The sequence below is a fragment of the Rhinolophus ferrumequinum genome, chromosome 25 (assembly GCF_004115265.2).
Source record: "Rhinolophus ferrumequinum isolate MPI-CBG mRhiFer1 chromosome 25, mRhiFer1_v1.p, whole genome shotgun sequence".
Classification (NCBI taxonomy): Eukaryota; Metazoa; Chordata; class Mammalia; order Chiroptera; family Rhinolophidae; genus Rhinolophus; species Rhinolophus ferrumequinum.
Genome location: NC_046308.1, coordinates 5,777,656 through 5,797,606, shown reverse-complemented (window position 1 = coordinate 5,797,606; position 19,951 = coordinate 5,777,656). Strand labels below are relative to the sequence as shown.

Here is a 19,951-nt window from a genome sequence, read left to right as displayed (position 1 = left end):
ATTTTACTGACAACTGTCACCCTAATAAATTTAAAAAATAAAATTAAAAAAAAAAAAAGACACGAGTAAGCTGGAGTGATGGGCAGGGAGGGGTATGACTGGCTGTTTCACACATGGGGAAACTGAGGTTCAACAGTTAGGTCACTTGCCCAAAGTCACGCAGTTGGCACATGGGAGAGCCAAGATATGAACCCACAGTGGACTGACTCCAAAGCCTCAGCTCTAAGGGCCATTTGGCTCACTACCGCCTGATTCTCGGTAGGAGAATGTAGAACTGGTAGCCCAGAGTAAGGCTATAAGATGTTTGCTGAGTTTCTTTATTCATTCATTCTTCCTCAGCCATCATTTTACTCATTTCCCCACCTGTAAAATGGGAATACCACTTCCTTCCAAATGCACAAAATGAATGTGGCCTAAGAATAAAATATGACAACAGCTAAGAAAACCTTCCAGGAAGCTGAGTGCTGGAAAGAAGTCATTTTCTTTGGACAAGGATGGGAGTGGGGAGGGGGGTTTGGGTACTCACGTAGTAGGTATTGTCATTTTCATTGTAGGCCAACTTGACCACGCCATAGGAGCCCTGGATAAAGGGAGATGACCATGACATTCTATCCAGAGTTATGGGCTGCAAAATGAGGACCCTAATACAGAGGCTGCCAACGGGCAGACCATGGGCCAAATCGGCCCTACAATTGTATTTCGTTGATCTCTAGTTTTTAGAAAGTTTGCATTAGTCACCAACATTTAAAAGCGGAAAGCTTGGATATAAAAATCCAGATTCACAACCTCTTTTGGAAAAATCGAAGATGTGACCATATGGAACCGTAATCATTTCCATGTTCCAGTTTGCCACAGACCTCACTTCTCTCTACTGATAGCCTGCCTGCTACATTCACAAGCACTCGTTTCCAGGGGAGTCCACACCACTCCCTGCTGTCTTAGCCCTCACATGCTGTGCTCACTGATATTAATTACTCTCTCGCTCTCTATTGGCAAGCAAGCCTTTGACTCCTGCAAAGCACTGACCATCGGCTGAAACAAAAGCAAAAATGGATGTGGGAGTACCTTATGGGGAAAAACCAACACTAATGGGGGTGGATATAACTATCATCCTAGTGATATGGGACTTACCTGGAGGCTTTCTGTCCTTCTGCAGAAATACATTAATGTTATGATGTAAAAACAAAACAAATGGGCCATTAATCACAAAACTCCGCCCCCTAACCTTGCCTTCAAAGACTCCTCTCCCACTCCCAGCTCTAGCGGGCTCCCCTCCCCAGCCCCCATTACATGTGGAAAACCAGCCTGGCTCCTAGGATACTTACCTTTCCAATTTCATCCTTCAGTGTGTACTGATTCAGCTGTACACAATCCTGGAAAGTAAGTAGAAACACACACAGGACATGAATTGTAAGTTTGCAGCCAGACAGAATTTCCACAAATGAAATAAACACTTGTAACCAGGACCCAAATCATGAAAGAACACATTCCCAGCTCCCCGGAAGCAACTCCAGTCACTGGCCCCTCTCCAGGGGGACCGCTGTCCCAACCTCTAATAGCAGTTTTATATGACGTAAAAATGTAATCAAACAGTGTACACACTTTTAATACCCATTTTTAAAAGGTTGTCCCCACCTATAAAAAGTTAATTTTGAATTAAACATGTAATCCATGATTATGCTGCCCTGTAAAAACAAAATGATCCGATAAGAAACACTCTATGTGACCTTGGGACAAAGGTTTCTTAGATAATACACAAAAAAGTACAAAACATCAAAGGAAACAAATGATAAACTGGACTTCATCAAAATTAAAACTTTTGCACTACTAAGAAAATGAAAGGCAAGCCACAGACCGAAAGAAACTATTTGCGACACATGTATCAGACAAACGACTGGTATCCAGAATATATAAAGAAATCTTACCACTCGTTAATAAGAAGACAACCTAATTTAAAAAATGGGCAAAAGATCTGAAGAGACTTTCTCCAATGATACAAATGATCAATGGGCACATGAAAAGGTCCTCAACATCCTTAATCATGGGAAATGCAAATGAAAACCACACCCATGAGATTAGCTGAACCGCTTGATGTGGTCAGAAGGCAGTATGTGTAGAACTTTCATACACCACTGGTGGATATTTAAACTGGTGCAGCGTCTTAGGAAAACACGTGGGCAGTTTCTTAACAAACCATATGACCCAGTCATTCTACTCCTAGGTATTTACCCAAGAGAAATGAAAACACGTGTCCAGGCAAAGACTTATGTACAAATAAATGTTCCTAACAGCTTTATCTGTAAAAGTCAAACTGGAAACAACCCAAATGTCCATCAATGGGTAAATGGATAAACGAGCTGGGGCATATCTGAACAATGGAGTACTATTTTGCAATAAAAAGAAAGGAACTGCTGGTATATGGAAAAATCTCAATCACTTTACCGTGAAAGAAGCTAAGCTACAAAAGAGTACGTCCTAAACGATTCCACTTATATAAAACCTAAGAACTTGCAAACTAATCTATAATGATAACAAGCAGGAAATCCTGCGAATTGGGGTGTGGGGGGACAGACGTGTTGCTGGGTGTGCTGGAAAAGTCTGTGATGGGGAGATGGCTTTACAGATGTACACATACGTCAAAACTGATCCTATCATACACTTGAAATATGTGCAGTTTATTTTATTTCAATTATACCTCAATCTAGTTAGGGGGAAATGCTAAGTGATACAAGAAGTAACACAGGAAAGAAACATGACAGAAAACAGAACTTCGTCTTTTTGTTGACCATTGTCACTCCAATAAATTTTAATTAAAAAAAAAACAAACAAAATAAAAACAGACCTTCGAATGTTGGCAGATAAGCCCAACATTTCCCTTGCATCTCCCACCCGAATCTAACCCTCTCCTCCCCAAACCTTGGTATCAGTCTGGTGTATAAACTCCCAGGGCTTTTTCTATGTAAATGAACGCATACATGCACCAGTGTATTGCTTTGGAACGCGGGTATGGGGAGGCATAAATGGTGTCACGCTAAATCATTTCTCAGCTTCCTTTCACTAGTCACAGACAGTGTACACATGAGCTGCTGTCCAGCAGTCCATGGCCCACAGAGCCCTACCCTCACCGGTAGTCATTTTAGGTTGTTTCCAGTGTTTCTCTGCAGTCTTGCTTTCATTTCCCTGAGTCCTGGAGGGATTGGGGGTGGGGGGCGGCTGTCCTAAGGGGTCTCACTGCTTCCTAATCCAACCCCCACACAGGGCTGAATTCATCCTCCAAGAGTCCCCTCCGACCATGACAGCCCCAGCTCCCTGCTGCTTCTGGGGTCAAGTCCTGATTGCACAGCCTGGCCTTCGAAGCCCTAGTGAAAACTAGAGCCACAGCAGCCATCCTGAGACCATGAGGTTTTAAGGGCAAAAGCAACAAAAGAACCACCACTCCAATCCCTAATGCCTACTTTGACATGATAAATAAGCCTTGTTTTACATGATAAATAATTATTGTTTAAAGCCATTGTTTTGGGGGGCAGGGGTCTCTTTCTCTAAATTGACTCAGTTCTAACTGCTATAAACCCACACTCTCCTCCAGCCCTGTTGCCACAGTGCCCCTGACTGCCCTGCCCCCACCCACATCATGCCATCTACCTCTGGGCCTTTGCACATGCTGTACCCTCCCCCTGCAGTGAACTTTTCTATGTTAGCCATCTCCAACTGTGAAAGTTCTCCCTGGACTTCCAAATGTAGTTAAATATCAGCCCCTTTAGAAAACCATTCCTGATTTCCAGGCTTCTCCCAAATAAGTTCATTCATTCCGTCAACAAATATTTTCCAGCTCCTACTATGGGCAGGCACCGTGCAAGGTGCTGGGGACACAGTGGTAGCCAAGGCTATTCCTATGGAGCTTACATTGCCGCTGGGAGGAGATGACTGATAAGCAACTAAACAAACACGCAAGATAACAGATGGTGATGAGCAGGGCGTCGGGACAGGCAGGGCCTGGGGCTCAGGGCTGCTTAGGAGAGGGTAGGTCGACAGACCTTTCGGAGGTGACCTTTGAGTTCACAAGTAGACGTCAGATGGAGGTGACCTTGCAAAGATGGGAGAGGTTCCAAGCAGAGGGACAGCAAAGACACAGGCCGAAGAGGGAATGAGCGTGGGTATCTGAGGTATGTGAGGAGGTGGGTATGGATGGAGCTCTGTGACCCGGCAGCAGCAACGTCAGGGACGGGGCGGGAGCAGGGGCAGGGGCAGATCAGGCAGGGCCCTGCGAACCGGGTCAGGGTCTGGGTTCTAATCCACCTCCCAGCTTACTGAAAGGATCCCATGAGAAATGCACTCCCAGGGCCGTGCCTGGTGCAGGCACACACTTGGCTACAGGGGTCAGTCGTGCGGCTAGACGGTGAGGCCTCTGCGACCCGCCATCCCCATTTCAGAGCCCCCCACATACACACACCTTCCACCTGCAGGAACCTGTATCTCTCTGCTAGAGGCTCTCTCTGGTCCCAGAGCTGCCTTGCCCTCAATCAGGGCAAGTCACCCATCCCCAGCAGCCCTCACCTGAGAAAGCCGGGAGTTGGTGGAAAAGTGCCAACTCCCTCCGCCTCACGTCGGATAACTCTAAGACTTAACCTGTACTACCTGTCTCTCCCAGACAGATGGAGCCCCACTTGGCCACAGTGGTAACCCACTCCATAACTGCACCTTTCCGTTGACTTCCCTTCCCTCGTTCTCACCTCCCTGACCTCGGTTTCCTGGGGTCACCTCCCAAAGAGCCCACCTAACACCGGGAGACCCCCGGCCCAGCTCCCGCCTGCTCACGCACCTGCATACCAATGATGGAGACGTGGTGGGACTCCACCGTGGGCCGCCGGGGCAGCCGCGGCGAGGACTGAGGGGAGGCGACGGGCGAGGAGGGCTGGACCGAGTGGAGGCAGCGTCCGTTCGCGTCCAGCTGCGACCGCTCCTGTAGAGACAGCTTGCGACTGGCGAGGTGGGGCCGGGCCTGGGACCCGGCGTCGAGGGCGACCTCTGGACCATCCGTCTCCAGGGGCGGGTCCCGGGCCAGGCCGCGGTCCACAGCGCAACCTGGCTCACACTCGGAGACCACAATGAAGGACTCCATGCCCAGGCGGATGCTCAGGGACGAGAGACCCCGTAGGGCCTCGCACGGCTTCTGGCCTTCGCTGCTGCTGCTGCCACCCCCGCCCCCCAGCTCATCCTGGGGGGCGGCCCGGCTACTGCTGGGCTGGCTAGAGACGCATGATGACATGGTGCATGCGCCAACCTCAGCCAACACGGACACGCGGAGGCATTGCCATCGGGCAGCGGCGCCACCTGCAGAGAGAGGAGGAGTCAGCGAACCCCACCCTGGGTGCAGGGCCAGGGATGGGGTCCTTTCCCGCGGGCCCAGGCTGGGGCCCCATTCCTGCCTCGGGTTGATATCCTAAACAAATCTTGCAAAACATGTAATGTGATCTTAGTCCACACAGAAGAGCATACTCCACATTTCCTTATTTTAAAAGCCCCTCCTCACATATAAAACAAGAATTCCAAGTTCCATTCCAGTGAGAACCAATATGAGAAAAGCCCAAAACAGAGCACACATGCCTCCTAGAGAGGCCACAGCTACTTGCAGCTCAAGCCAATTGTTGCTAAGCAGGGATCTGGGCCTCGAACTACCTGGTTGCCCCTTGGTTTTCTTTTTCCTCAAGAAAAGCCCTTGGGGTGGCTGGTTAACTCAGTTAGAGCGTGGTGCTAATAACACCAAGGTTGCCGGTTCCATCCTGAACAGGCCACTGTGAGTTGCGCCCTCCTTAAAAAAAAAGAGAGAGAGAGAGAGAAAGAGAGAGAGAGAGAGAGAGAAAGAGAGAGAGAGACCCTAAACCCAGGACGTTCAATGAGATGTCTTGATCAGCTCTTGTTCATTAGCAATTATTTCAAGTATTTTTGACAGCTGGGCAGGCCCAGTGACACCCTTCTGCACGGCGCCCTCCGAGCTGCATCACCTCACCATGGCAATGATTCAGACAGCACTTCTCAGTTTACAAAACATCTTCCACACATCTGCATAATCCCACAAGCACCCTAGGCTGTTGGTTTGCTATTATACCCCCATTCTGTAAGTGGGGGAACTGACGCTTGACAGAAGAAGGAAAGCGATTTGTCCAAGGTCTCCTAATGCAAAGCCTCAACTGAGAAGTGGGGTCAGGGGTCCCATGGGAGGAAAGGCAGGCGTGCCCAGGGGGTGTGAGCCAGGACACTTCCTGTTGTCTGAAGAGCCAGGCTGGACACCTCTACTATCTAATGTTTCCCTAGTTCAGCCAGCCCCCAGCTGGTGCCTGCCAGACGTAAAGCACACGTGAGGTCAAAAACGCTCTATCAAATACCTTGGTGGGGCCTCAAAAAATTAAACAGGGAGTTACCCTATGACCTAGCAATTCTGTTCCTAGGTATATACCCAAATAGCATCCCTCACAACGGCCAAAAGGGGAAGGAAACAAGCTCTGTATCCGCCAACAGATGAATGGATAAGCAAAACCCGGTCGAGCCGCACAGGGGAATATGATTCAGGCCTAAAAGGAGCGACGCGCTGGCACGTGCTACAATCTAGATGAACCTCGAAAACATCATGCTGAGTGAAGGAAGCCAGACCCAAAAGGGCACATCTGTATGATCCTCGTTATACAAAATTTCTAGAATAGGCAAGTCCATAGACAGGAAGTAGATCAGTGGTTTCCCAGGACTGAGGAGGTGCTGGGCAGAACAGGAGTGACAGCTAATGGGGACAGGATCTCCTTTTGGGGTGACAAAAATGTTCTGGAACGAGATAAAGAGGGTAGTTGCATGACACTGAATGTGCTAAATGCCACTGAATTGTATATTTTTAAATGGTTGATTTTATGTTATGTGAATTAAAAAAAGAAAAAGATTGACACACTCCCTTAGATTGTCAATTCCTTCCGTCTCTCAGACACAATGTTCAACTTTGGTTCATGTGTTTGACAAATTCTTCTGGACAAATGTCACAGGTGCCACTGGAATTCAGGGAGACCATCTGCAGATGTGTACGGTGGCAGCTTCGTGCCAATCACCCACATCACCAAGGTGCCAGGAAAACGGTACATGCTGAGTAGAGGGATTTCATGAGTAAATAAAATCATCTCTTGATGATACTGGATGGCAGTGAGGGGACAGAGAGAAAGGTGTAGAAGGGAGCAGAAAGCCAGTGCTCCCTGGAGAAACTGGATGAGGGACACAGAAAGGCCACTTGCCCTCTTGGGACAGACCTGCAAGAAGTATTTATGGAACAATCTGGACAGTGACGTAGACAGGTGGGGTTCCTGCTCCATGGAGCACGGAAATACCAATGGACAGGCATTAAAGAAATAACCACAGCATTCCGGCCCGGATACAGGCACAATTTATGAACACAGTTCACGGTGAAAGAACACCACAAAATCCAATCATGTGACAAGACGCTCAGCCTCAGTTATAGTAAGAGAAGTGCACATTCAAACTACGATGAAATGGTTTGGTGGGTCCTCAAAAAGTGAAATGCAGAATTACCACACGACTCAGCAATTTCTCTCCTAAGTACGAGTATGTACCCACAAGAATTGAAAGCAGGGATTCAAACAGATATATACATATACCCATGTTCACAGCAGCATTATTCGCAATAGCCAAAAGGTGCAAACAACCCAGTGTCTATCAACTGATGACAGATAAACAGAATGTGGTGTATCCATACAGTGGAATATTCAGCCATAAAAAGGAATGATGTTCTAACATGTGCTACAACTTGAGAACATGCTAAGTCAAACAAGCCAGACATTCAAGGACAAATACTCTATGATTTCACTTACATGAGGTACCTAAAACAGGCAACAGTCTTTTTTTCAGAGACAGAAAGTAGAATAGAGGCTACCCGGGGCTGGCAGAGAGGGAGACTAGGAAATCATTATTTAAGGGGTACGGGGTTTCTGTTTGGGGTGATGAAAAAGTTCTGGAAATAGTGGTGATGGTTGCACAACATTGTGAATTTAACTAATGTCACTGAATCATACACCTAAAAATGGTAGAAATTGTCAATTTTGTGTTATGCACATATTACCAAAGTTAAGAAAAAAAACAGTAAAACTCCAGTGAAAACCACTGTTTTCAGCTATCAGATACGCAAAGACAAGAAATGTAATAAAAACACTGTTTAGGAGAGGCTACGAGGAACAGGAATTGGGACCATCCCTACGAAGGAAAATTCACCAATATCTAGCAAAATCGTAAATGCAGGGATTTTTGACTTGGCAACTCCGTACCTGAGTATTTATCCTACGAACAACCTCACACATGTAAAAAATGATGTACATACAAGATTGTCTAGTTTGAAAGGACCATCCATAGGGGACTAAGTAAATAAAATGAGGTGCATGCATCCATCCCAGGAGAAAAACCATGCATTTATTTTCAAAGAGGTGACGCTATACTTCCTAATATGAATTAGCTCCAAGACGCACTGCTACACGGAAAAAAACCAAAGCATTAATTACGCATCAGGATGTTGCTTGCTATTGGCGGAGGGGGAAGGCCGTGCCTGCATACATAAACGCATGTGAACAGCATATTTCTGGAAAGGTACACAGGAAAGTGGTAACAGTGGCCTCAAGAGATAAGAACTGGTTTGCAGAAGTTGGGGGACAGGGTGGGAGGGACTTATGTTTCACTGTACCTTTACTTTAAAAGTAAAAATTCAGAAATGAATTTTTTAAAAGAAAGATCACTGTTGCCACAATAGGAGTTGGGGTGAGAGGCAGGGGAGGGAGCAGTTGGTCCATCTCCTGTTCCTCTACCCCACCCTTACCGTATCTGAGAAAGAAATCACTAGCTGTGTCCCTGTCTTGGCTTCAGTATCAGTGAAAGAATACAACCCCACTTCAACGCTCTCTGTGGCCCCAGCTGCTGTTACTTTACACATCCCTCTTACGGTCCTTGTCTCTCCGGAGGGGAAAAGCAGGGCCCCTGAAGTTCGACTGCTTGGGCCCGCTATGGACAAGCCACTTAGCCTCTCGGGCTCAGTTTTCTTATCTATAAAATGGGCTCTCACCGATAGTCACGAGGATTTTATTAAATGAGCTAAGCACTCAATATTCAGTCTGGTACATGGTTAAGTGCTCAAAAAGGTATTCTTTCCACAAATACCTGTTGAATGCCTACTGCCTGCCAGGCTGTGTTCCAGAGTGTCACTATGAGGTACTGAAGTCCAAGCAAGCCAGCTAGCTCTTGGATAGGTTCCAGAGCCCTGGCCATGTGGACCTGCCTCCCCCAGGGCAGGGGAGCAACTCCACTGGTCCCTCTTCCCTCCCACAGCCACCTCTGACAGGGCTGCAAAGTTCCTGAAAAGAAAACAAGTCTGGCAGCACCTGAGAAAGTTAATGGAGAATTTCTTTTTCTTGCCAAAAGAAAAACAATTGCTTATTGATCTCCACTCTAGGCCAAGGACACCAAGCCATCCGCCTCCAGAAGAGCTGCTTTTAATCAGTCTCCTTGACAAGCGGGCATCTGGCCAGGCCTTGGCCCTTAAGGTCTGGAGGAGGGTGGGGTGGAGATATGCACAGGCTGAGACTGAGATGGGTGCCTCTGTGCAGCAGGGCCAGGTGCGGTCGGGTCTCAGACAAGAGAGCTCAGACCTCAAGGTCACCTGGAGGCCTCTGCTCTGCGGTGGGGCCTGGCAGGAATGGCCAGTCAGTCTGAGGAGTAAGTTCTGCCACTGTCCCCTGCAGAGTCCAAGCCAATGTTCTGACAGGTTGTGGGGTCACATACCCTACAAAGTCACAGGCCCTAGGAGGATTTGATGAAACCTATCAACACTCTTACCGAGAGAAAACAATTGTACAGGACAATTGTTTGCATAATAACAGCAGTAGTTAACATCCGACTGAGCACTGAGCACTTCTCATGCGCCAAGCACAGCTAACTGCTCTGCCTGGGTCATTTAATTTTCACAGGCCCTCTTCGAGGAAGGCTAAGGCTAAGCATTCGATTTCGATTTCAGGGCCCCAGAGTAAGAGGACCTTTCTGCAAAGAAGCTTGGGTTTGACAAAATGCCAAGAGCCCTCTCCCCTGAGCCTCCAGCTCCAACCCTGCGTCCTTCCCGGCCCAGAAAGCCTCCCCCACCGCCTGTGGTTGGCAACCCCGAGCTCGCCTCTGCTCTCACAGGGCAGCTCAACGGAGCCACCAGACCCTTCCTGGAGCAGATGGACCGGGGCTTAGGGCCAGGATGAAAGGAAACGTTCCTTCCTCTGGCAGGAAGCCAAGTGGCACAGGTCTCTAGGAAACACGTTCCCATTTCCTGGGGGCCGTTTCCACCCCGTGCCTGCTCACCAAATTACGAGCCACCACAGGAGCTGCAGCATGCCAGGGACGTGCCTGACCTGAAGCACACATTGTGCAGTTGTGCAGGGTCCCGTGAGGTCCCGGGCACCAAGGAACAATCAAGGGGCCCCAAACAGCTGCCAAGGCCGGGAGGACGTCCTTGGCCAGCCGCATTCTCTCTCATGTGGGGAAACTGAGGTCCTCAAGGAAATTCTCTCACCTATGTGTTCTTTCAAGTCATTTCTGAGGACCTACCATGTGCTGGATAAACAAAACAGACATGATTTCTTAACAGTAGGCACACAAGTGACTCTACAAGCACAATGGGGGAGGAAACCAGGATGAGATCAAAGAGAACAGAGGGGCGCACTTTAGATCTGAATGGGAGGGGAGTTAAGGGAGGAGGCTTCGTGTGGGGAAATTATAATTAGGTTGAGAGCTCCAAGGGAGAGTAGGTGCTGAGGGGGCAGGAAGCTGTTCCAGCGGAGGAAATAGCTTCAGATAAGGGCCTGTGGCAGGAAAGAGGCGGGAGATTGGAGGGAACAGAAAGAAGGCCCCTGGGACTGCCAGCGTGAGCAGAGGGTAGGGGGCGGGCAGGAAGGGCCAGAGTGCAAGAGCTTTGCAGGCAGCTGATGGAGAGTGGTAGGGGCATCGCTAGGCAAAGCCACAAAGCCCCCACTCAGCGCCTGTTTTGAGTTGAATTGTGACCCCCCCAAAAAAAAAAGATGTTAGAGTCCTCACCCCAGGACCTCAGAAGTGGCCTGATTTAGAAAGAGGGTATTTAGGGATCTAATCAAGTTAGAATGAGATCAGTAGAGTGGGTCCTAATCCAATACGACTGGTGTCTTTATCAAAAGGAAAAATTCTGACAGAGACCCGCACGCGGGGAGAACGCCCTGAGAATGGGAAAGCAGAGGCCAGGTGCTGCACTTACAAACCAGGGACCGCTCAAGGCTGCCCGCTAGCCACAGAAGCCGGGGGCGGGGCCTAGAGCAGATTCTCCCTCGTGGCCAGAAGGAACCAACCCTGCTGACACCTTGACCTTGGACTTCTGGCCTCTAGAACTGACAGAGAATCCATTTCTGCTGTTTAAGCGCCCCAGCTTATGGTCCTTTGTCTCGGCAACCCTAGCAAACTAACACAGCTCCCCACCCAACCAGCGAGGCTGGCTGCCTCAGTGGCCATGATTCCAAAGGAGTTTCCCAAAGCTTGACGGGGAGACCTGGGAGCCCAGCGGGACCAGCCACAGCACTGAGGTTTGACACCAGCTGGAATAGTCCAAATTCAGGACCGTGGCCCAGCCACGCCATCTTATCAGATTCAGTGACACCAACTCTTACAACCGTCTCTCCTGGAACACTCTTGCCTCTGGAGGCCCTGAACCTGACGGTCTCCCCCCGACAAAAGCCCTCCCTTGGCAGATGGCAGGAGGACGAGCTCTGGCTTCCGAGTGCGCAGACCCCATCCCCATCACAGTTCTTAAAGCAAAACGATGGCAAACGGTGATCTCAGGTGACATCTGGTCACCGGTGTATTTTGCTTGGCCTACACTGTGTTTAAAAACCATCAGAAGAAGATGCCAATATTTCAGAGCAGGGAGATTTCAGAATGAAATCAAAATTCCCAGTCTCTTCAAGAACTGGACACGGATAGCACTGGGCCTGTATTCTCTCCTGAAAACAACTTGCTGCATCTTTGGACCACACGCCACCGTCCCCACCACACCCCCTTGGCTACCGAACACCAGGACACACTGAGCACCAAGGACAGGTTGAGTGCCAGCTCACATGCCCGCCCCTTTTTCACACCTCACGGCCTGTCTCACCCCTACAAGGCCCTACTCCAAGATGAATTAGATGTTAGTGCTAAAAAGAGCACACGTCCGTGGTCACCTGCTCCAGCCATTTCTTTTCACCAATGAGAAAATGAAGGCTCCGAAAGATTTACTGATTTGCCCAAGGTCATGCCGTGGTTCTAGGCAGAGCTAAAATTGGTCTGAGTTTTTCAGGAAGGGACTGAAAATTCCACGTACAGTCTTGCAATGGCCACGTACTGTGTCCTGAATAAAGTCCAGGCTGGACCAAAATCTCTAACAAAGGAAAGCATATAGCCCATTCGTCTGGCTTCTTGAGACGGCCTCCTGTGTGAGAGGCAAGAGAGTGAAGGCAGGGTCTTACAGGGCTCAGAAAGAAATGCACAGGATTTGGACATGGAAACACTGATTTGACTTAACTTATAAGAGCCACAGCTTGGCCTTTCTTGTTTATCACTGAACTCCAGGACCTAGAACTTTCTAGAATACTACTGGCACTCAGTAAACATTGGCTAGAGGTCACTGTTTATTTCACTCATTCCAAGGCCATTCAAAAGTCAGAAGCTGTCTTTAGCTCACCGAGAATCTACACTCCTTTAGTGTGATAACAGGCAGGCTAATTTGTATCTGGGAACCCATCTTCCCGCGTGAAAGGTGATTCCATGGAGCTGTCTGCACCATCCGCTTCAGAGATCCCCATTGGACTCAAGGCTGGTCAACTGGGTATCAACTGCTCTGGTCAAGTGATTGATTCAAGAGTAGATGTGTGACCCAAGTAGTCTACCAAGCCTTATTCTAAAATTCTGTGGAAGTATTAGGAAGAAAGAATGAAGAATGTCTCTTTCTGTGGAACTTAGAGCTATGAGAATATACCATGTTTCCGCGAAAATAAGACCAGGTCTTATATTAATTTTTGTTCCAAAGACGCATTAGGGCTTATGTTTTCAGGATGTCATCCTGAAAAATGACATTAGGGCTTATTTTCCGGTTAGGTCTTATTTTCGGGGAAACACGGTACTTATAGAGTTGTCAGAGGCTGGGGAGAACCCTGCTTTAGAATGAAGTCAAGAGAGACAGAAGAGTGGCAACAGATGGGGAAGAACTCAGATTGGAGACATTGTTTTGCACCTGGATCCAGCCATGCCTGAAGCCCATGACCCCAGGAGTTTTGAACTACACGAGTCAATAAATTCACTTTTGTTTAAATGAGTTTGCCATTGGTATTCTGTCACTTCCAACCAAGCATCCTGACTAACAGATGGCACAGGGCAGAGTGACAGAAAAATCTTCTCCACTAAGCTCCCTGCCAGATAGTCCCTACACCATAAGGACCCAACCAGGCCAACACGCCAGGCACCTGCAAGTCCCCTGGTCACCCAGAAAGCCTTCACCTTGACAGCCAAGCAGAAACCAGAACTTCCAAAGTCCCTCTCTCTTTCTCTTTTTTTAAATCTTAAAGAAAAAAATCAATGATGGGGAAGGGCTAATGAACAAGACAGTGAAGGAAAGAAACTAACTAACCAGCATTTTCAACACAAGAATTGCATCACTGCAGCAGCAGCCTTGGTAGTTTTAAATGCAGTGACAGTGAGGGTTAGCCTTCTTTCATGCTTGTCAAGTGCCAGGCACGGTTCTAAGCACTTTGCATGTATCATTTCATTGAATCATCACAACAACGTTAGGAGTTAGGTACTGTGATCATGCTTATTTCCCGGGTGAGGAAACTGAAGCACAGAGAGTCTGAGCAACTCGCCCACAGTCACACAGTGCTTTGGGAGAGCACAGGTGTGAAATCAAAGGTTCCTAGAGAGGTGGGACCTTGTGACAGGCGCACATCCCTTCTCCTTAGCCATGCTACCTTGGAGACAATACCTACCTCACCTACAGCACAGGTCTCTGCACACAGAAAATGCTCCCCAAAGGGAAGCTGTTGCCAACAAAGCACTTGAGCGGCCATCAAGTTCAAGCCCTGTGATGGGTTTTAATGTATAGGAAAACACAAACATTTGTTACCTCTAATCCCACCATGCTAACTGAACTCTTTTCCTCTTCCCCTCCAAATCTTATCCCTAGGCATCCCTTTTCACAAAATGAAAGAGTGATGTAACTACAGTATCATTTCACATCCTTGCTTACTTGTGTCCTAAGAACTTGCACACACTCTCTCACGTGGCTTTCACAATCAGCACAGGAGGGCTGCAGATGGAGTAACTGAGACCCAGGGAGGTGAGATGACCTCTCCAAGGCAGCCCAGCAGGTTCCAGGATAGGCCGGGAGGAGAACCAGGTGCCCTGACCCCTGCAGCCTGTGTTCTCTGCGGCCCTGGCCACTTACAGAGCAAGACAAGCTCAGCCATCTGAAGACGCTAGGCAGCTACTGTACAGTCAGTGATGGACAGAGTGGCCCCAATCACACAGCCAGGTAGCTAAAGCTAGGTGAGCACTGGTGGCCCCACTCTGAAGAGTGGGGAAGTGCAAATGCGTGGGTGGGGTGAGGGTGGGGGCATTTGGAAAAGGGAGGTAGGAACCATCTTACTTCCTCTTCTCCCACTGAATCCCTCCCAATCTTTCACTGAACAAACCCAAGGAAGAAGCAGGGAAACAACTGGCATTGCAACTTGTAATGAAAAGAGAAAGACTCTGCCTCTACAGTTCTGCAGCTTAGCAAACCAGAGAGAGAGGGGGCCATCCCCGCATCTATAGGCACCCTGCCCGGCCCACCCACAGCCCTCCTCCCACCCTCTTCTCTGCCGGTTTGGAGGTGATGCTAAATCTAGCTCCCTCCCTCCCCAGCCTCCAGCACAAAGCAACCACAGGCAGGGGCAAAGAGGGGCTGGGAGCGGGATCTGGGGACCCAATCCTTTCCCCCACACCTGGACCTAGGCAGGGGGTGGGAGAACTGTCCGGGATGAATCCAAATAAAACCTCTTTACGCCAGAGGAACTGAAGGCAAAATGCCCAAGTACCTTTACGGCAGCATAGGGAGGTACCATTTCCTCGGCACCCTGCCCCTGACAAACCACTGGTTCCCCATTCAAACTTCTCCAGCAGAGGCTTCTCTCTGATACCACCCCCAATGCCCCTTCCCCACCCACTCACTTCCTACCTTGCGTCCAGGCCGCCCCCCCACCCCCATTTCCTTAGGGGACAGGATGCAATTAGCATTTTTCTCTCTCCTACTGCCATCTCTCAACTATTTACAGGAGCCACCAGGATAAAAAGAGACAACTTAAAAATAGTTTCCCAACAGCTTTCAGGATGGGGTGGGGGTGGGGCACCACGGACTGTTGGAATTTTTTTCCCCTCTCCTTTTCAAAAGGGAAAATTGCTAGAATCATTTATCTTTTCCAAAGCATTCCCCAACAGTTCACAGACCGCTTGCCTGGGATCTCCTCAGGGGAATGGACCAATCCCCCCCCACCCTCAGTTCCCAGGGCAGGGCTTGTCACCAGCCCCCAAAAAGTGTGGATTCAGTGAAAGCTCCTCAGGGTGCCAGAGCTAAGTAATACGGGCGCCCCCGCTCTGCCCTCTTTCCATCACCTCCTGGGCCTCCTTCCAGCCTTCCAAAAACACGAGCCAGTCAACAAAACTTTGGCTTTTCTCTGTGCTTAAAATGTTTCATAATTGAATAAAAAGAATTCAGGGGCAACTACAAACACGACTGAAATGGAAAACATCAGGGGCTAAAATAATTCCTTCCCCATTTTGGTTACTAACATCCCCCAGCAGGGATTGCCAGAGCTGGGGTTTTCCCTACGAAGTCTCAGCAAAATCACCTCCTTCTAAAATACTTTTTTCTTTTCTTTTCTTTTCTTTTTTTTTTTTGGTTTGGTTAAGGAATGGATCCAAGCATTCAAATTCATTTTTCAGAAAGCAAAACCATTTGGAAATTATTTCCACGCCATAACCTCCTGGAGAAGGTGGAGTCCACACCCTGAGAAAATGGGGTATCCTTTATCAGCAAGCGAAGGCCAAGGGAGACTCAAGAACTCAGCATTGGAAGGCCCGTCAGGAAATCATACAGATCCCAGGGGACCAGAGCCTTGATTTTCTCATCTGTAAAATGGAGCCACCACGGCCTACCTAGAGGGTAGCTGTACAGTCATTCTCTGTATGAAAGTGCCCAGCACACAGCATGGCTCACAGTCAATGCTCTGAAAAGACCCTGTTCTCCTTTCTGTACTCCACCTCCCCCAGCGGTCAAATGGGAGCGGTTGAGGGGCACCTGAGTCCTTGGTGGGCATTCCTGTCAAAGCTAGCAGGAGAGACGGGAGCTAACTGCATGCCTGGCCACAGGGTTAGGGCACCATCTGCCTGATGAGGCTTTCTTTACTTTGTGGATTTACTTACCTGGAAAAAGTCTCACAAAATATACACTGATGAAATCACATGGGGACCTACATTTAACAAATCATGGTGTCTGAAAAGAATGGAACTGCATGGAATCAAGACTTGCGCTGAAGATCACACCTGTACCACTTGTGCCTGGCCTGGGGGGGAGGGGCGGGGAGGGGCTTAGAAGGGAGCTAGGATTCTTCCATAGGAACAGGTGAGGGTGAAATTAAGGGAGTCCCGAAAACCTTGTTCTGGAAAGCTGATCCCCCACTGATTTTAGAGAACCTTTCTTCCATCACCCTCTTCCTGCAAATGGAGTGACGAAATAATGTTTCGTGCCCAGAGGTTTATCAATTGGAGGTTGCAGAGGCAGAGGAATGGATAAAGTGACCTTAAAAAGCCCTTACGGTGGAAACAACCCAAGTGCCCATCAACAGATTAATGGATAAACAAAATGTGGTCCCTCCACACAAAGAAATATTACTCAGCCTTTAAAAAGGAAGCACTGGTATATTCTACAACATGGATGAACCTTGTAAATACTATGCTCGATGGAAGAAGCCAGACACAAAAGGTCCCATATTATTAATAAAGAAGAAAGAAGAAAAGTCCATTCCACAAGGGAAATGTCATTTCCTCAACCTCCACAAAAGAAGGCACAGAAGTAAGGGTGAAGACTGCTGCAGAGCCATGGTGCCAGGCCCCTCTAACCGGGTCCAAAGGGAGGAGCTACTGGGAGAGCAAAACATCTGCGGAAACACAGCAATACAAGGCCCTCTGACACAAAGGAAAATCTGAAATAACGTTTGCCCCAAATTTCCTGGATCAGGAAAGGAAATGGGAACCATATGCTCCCCACAGCCACCAGAAGGCACGCCAGTGACCCTAAACAAGTTACTTAGCCTCTCTGAGCCCTTCCATAAAATGGGTTCACAGTGGGGTAAGGGTGACTCTGTGGCCCATGTTAAAATCTGGGCCCAAATGCCTTGAAATCAGGCTTGGCCTACCCCACCCAGACCATCACTTTCACCTAAGAGAGGTGCCTTCCCACCCACCAGCCCATTTTGGATCCAGGCTGAGGCTCTCAAGGAGTCTGCAGAAAGTGTCCTCTGCCAGGTCATCCTGTCCTAACTCCCTCCCCTCCTCCTCCCATCCAATCTCTACTTTTTAACCCATTCTTCAAGGCTCAGCACAAATGACACCTCCTTCAGGGAGCCTCCTGGATTCAGCCAGCCAGAAGGGATTTCTCCAGAACCCCCACTGCCCTCTGTTTCCTTCATTCCCACAGCACTTATTCCTCCTGGTGTTTCTCAACAGGAGCACTCCTGGCATCTAGGGCAGGGCAATTCTCCACGTCTGCCGTGGATTTGGCCTGCTTGCAGGACATTTGGCATCCCCACATCCTGCCAAACAAAAAACCAGGCATCATTTTGACAACAAAAACTCACCCCCACACTTTTCCAAACACATGCCAGGAAGGTAGGACCACCCTTGATGAGAGCTACTACATCATTATTAGTAAATATATTTGCCTACCAGCCCATTAACAAGCCGGGGAGCAAAGAAAAGCCTATGGTGATCAGCATCACCACCATACCTCCTTAGATCTTTGCCCTAATAGGCAGGTTTTGTAAACAAATCTGGACTCAAGAAACTGAGGGTGGCCTAGCAAGGGCTTCTGCTCTAGAACAGGTGGTAGAGTGCAAAGGCTCTAGGACCTAACATACTTGGGTTGGCTGTGTGACCCCGGGCAAGTTACTTAACCTCTCTGAGCCCCTCCCTAAAATGAGGCTAACTCCTAGCAACACTGCAGGATTGTTTCCAGCCTCAATCTCCTCATCTCTACAGTGGGGATAAAAATCTCCGCCTCGCAGAATTTTGGTAGGCATTAAATGAGAGAATGCATGCAACACATAGCATAGTATTTAGGGGCTCATCAAATGGTAGCTATTTTTATTACAAAAATACGACATGTGCTCTCACTACAAATGGCTGCTTTCTATACAGGAAAGATTTATGAGCAGCAGTATGGAAGGAGGGTCCAGGCTCACCAAGAGGCTTCATTTGCGGAGCATACACACTGTTTATTCTTAAGTTGCATGTTTCTGAGAGGAGGGGTCTAACTCCCCCAAAGCCCTCCCCCTGTTTGAGCCCCTGCCTCCCCCTAGGGACAACGGGCACCTATGGGGACAAAGAGCTATCCTCTTCTCTGTCCTCTGGGGGCAGAGCCAGGAGAGGGGAGTAACAAATGGCTGCACAGCGTTAGGGAACATAAAGTTTCTCTCTGTGTGGCTGTGGGGACTACCAGACTGAGAAAGGCAAAAGTTGCCTCTAAGGAGCTGGACACACTGAATGTCCCACCCCGAGGCCAGCGTGCCCCTCTCTTGCTGACAGCACTGAGTTCCCCGCCCCCCAAACGCCACCCCCACCCCCACCCCCGGCCCAATCTTCTGGGGGAGACAGGAAGGGCTGAGGTGCACCCTCTCCAGCGCTAAGTGACAGCACCAGGGCAGTTGGCAGAGCTGTGAAAACACCGTGCTTCCCAAACTGGGCAGCGGAGGGGGTGGGAAAGCCAGGAAAAAGCTCGAGGATGGAGCGGGTGAACCGCAAGCACCAAGACCCAATGGTGAGCGGGTAGAGCCCAGAATCCCCTTGCCCCGAAGAGTCAGGCAGAGGGTGCCGGTGAAGACACCTACCTCTCTGCATGCCCAGCGTGCTGCGGCCCGAGGTGAATTTAGGTCAAAAGGACCAAGCCTAAGATGTTCCGGCCGAGAGATGGGGAGAGGGAGGGGCGAAAGCAAAAAGCCGGCCGTAGAGAGGCAGCGGTCTCCGGCCCCACAGCGGCTGGCCTAGGGTCCTGCCTCCTGGTGTCCATCCCCTCAGGGCCTGGGTTTGCCCCCAAGACCAGAGAGCGGGGTGCGTAGGTGGGGTGCTCCCAGTCCGTGGGCCCTCTCCTCCCCTGCGCGCTCCAGTTTCCCCCACCTGTCAAACACGAGGCGTGGGCCTAGGCCGCCTCCAAGATTCCAGGCTGCCCCGGCCACCGGTGACCTCGGTTCCAAACTCTGGGACCGCCCCTGCCACCCCGGGCCGGGCGCGGCCCAGCCGAGCGGCAACCCCGAGGCCCCGGCACTCCAAGGATGCGGAGGAAGGGGCGCAGGGCACCACGTCCCCCACGTGGCGGGGCGTCGGGAGACGCACATGGGGTCCCCTCGGAGGAGGGAGCACGGGGTTGGCCTCAGGGCTTTGTCTGCGATCCCGGCAGTGGTTCCCCGCCCGCAGAGGCCGAGGGCGCTGACGCTGCGGCGGCTCCTTCCTCCGCCCGCGGCCCGGCTCCCACCAGCTCACCTGGGCTCCGCGCCGCCGCCGCCGCCGCCGCCTCCCGCGCTCTGCGTCCCCGGCTCAGCTCGGCGCGGCCCCGCGGGCGGCTAGGGCGGGAGGA

General features: G+C 49.8%; 1 protein-coding gene across 5 annotated transcripts in view; it reads right to left on the bottom strand.

Annotated features, from left to right (window-relative positions):
* Window positions 1-19,951, bottom strand: part of CAMKK2 (calcium/calmodulin dependent protein kinase kinase 2) — a 45,926-nt gene extending 25,975 nt beyond the window's left edge. For 4 of the 5 annotated variants that reach the window (XM_033097399.1, XM_033097402.1, XM_033097403.1 and 1 more), the window contains exons 1-4: window positions 19,858-19,951; window positions 4,820-5,331; window positions 1,326-1,373; window positions 527-580 (exon numbers count right to left, since the gene is read on the bottom strand). In XM_033097399.1, the coding sequence (XP_032953290.1) occupies window positions 527-580; window positions 1,326-1,373; window positions 4,820-5,266 (549 nt within the window). In that variant the 5' untranslated portion in view covers window positions 5,267-5,331; window positions 19,858-19,951. Of the gene's footprint in view, window positions 1-526; window positions 581-1,325; window positions 1,374-4,819; window positions 5,332-19,494; window positions 19,745-19,857 lie in introns of those variants that run through there. The other variant, XM_033097400.1, reaches the window with a different exon arrangement.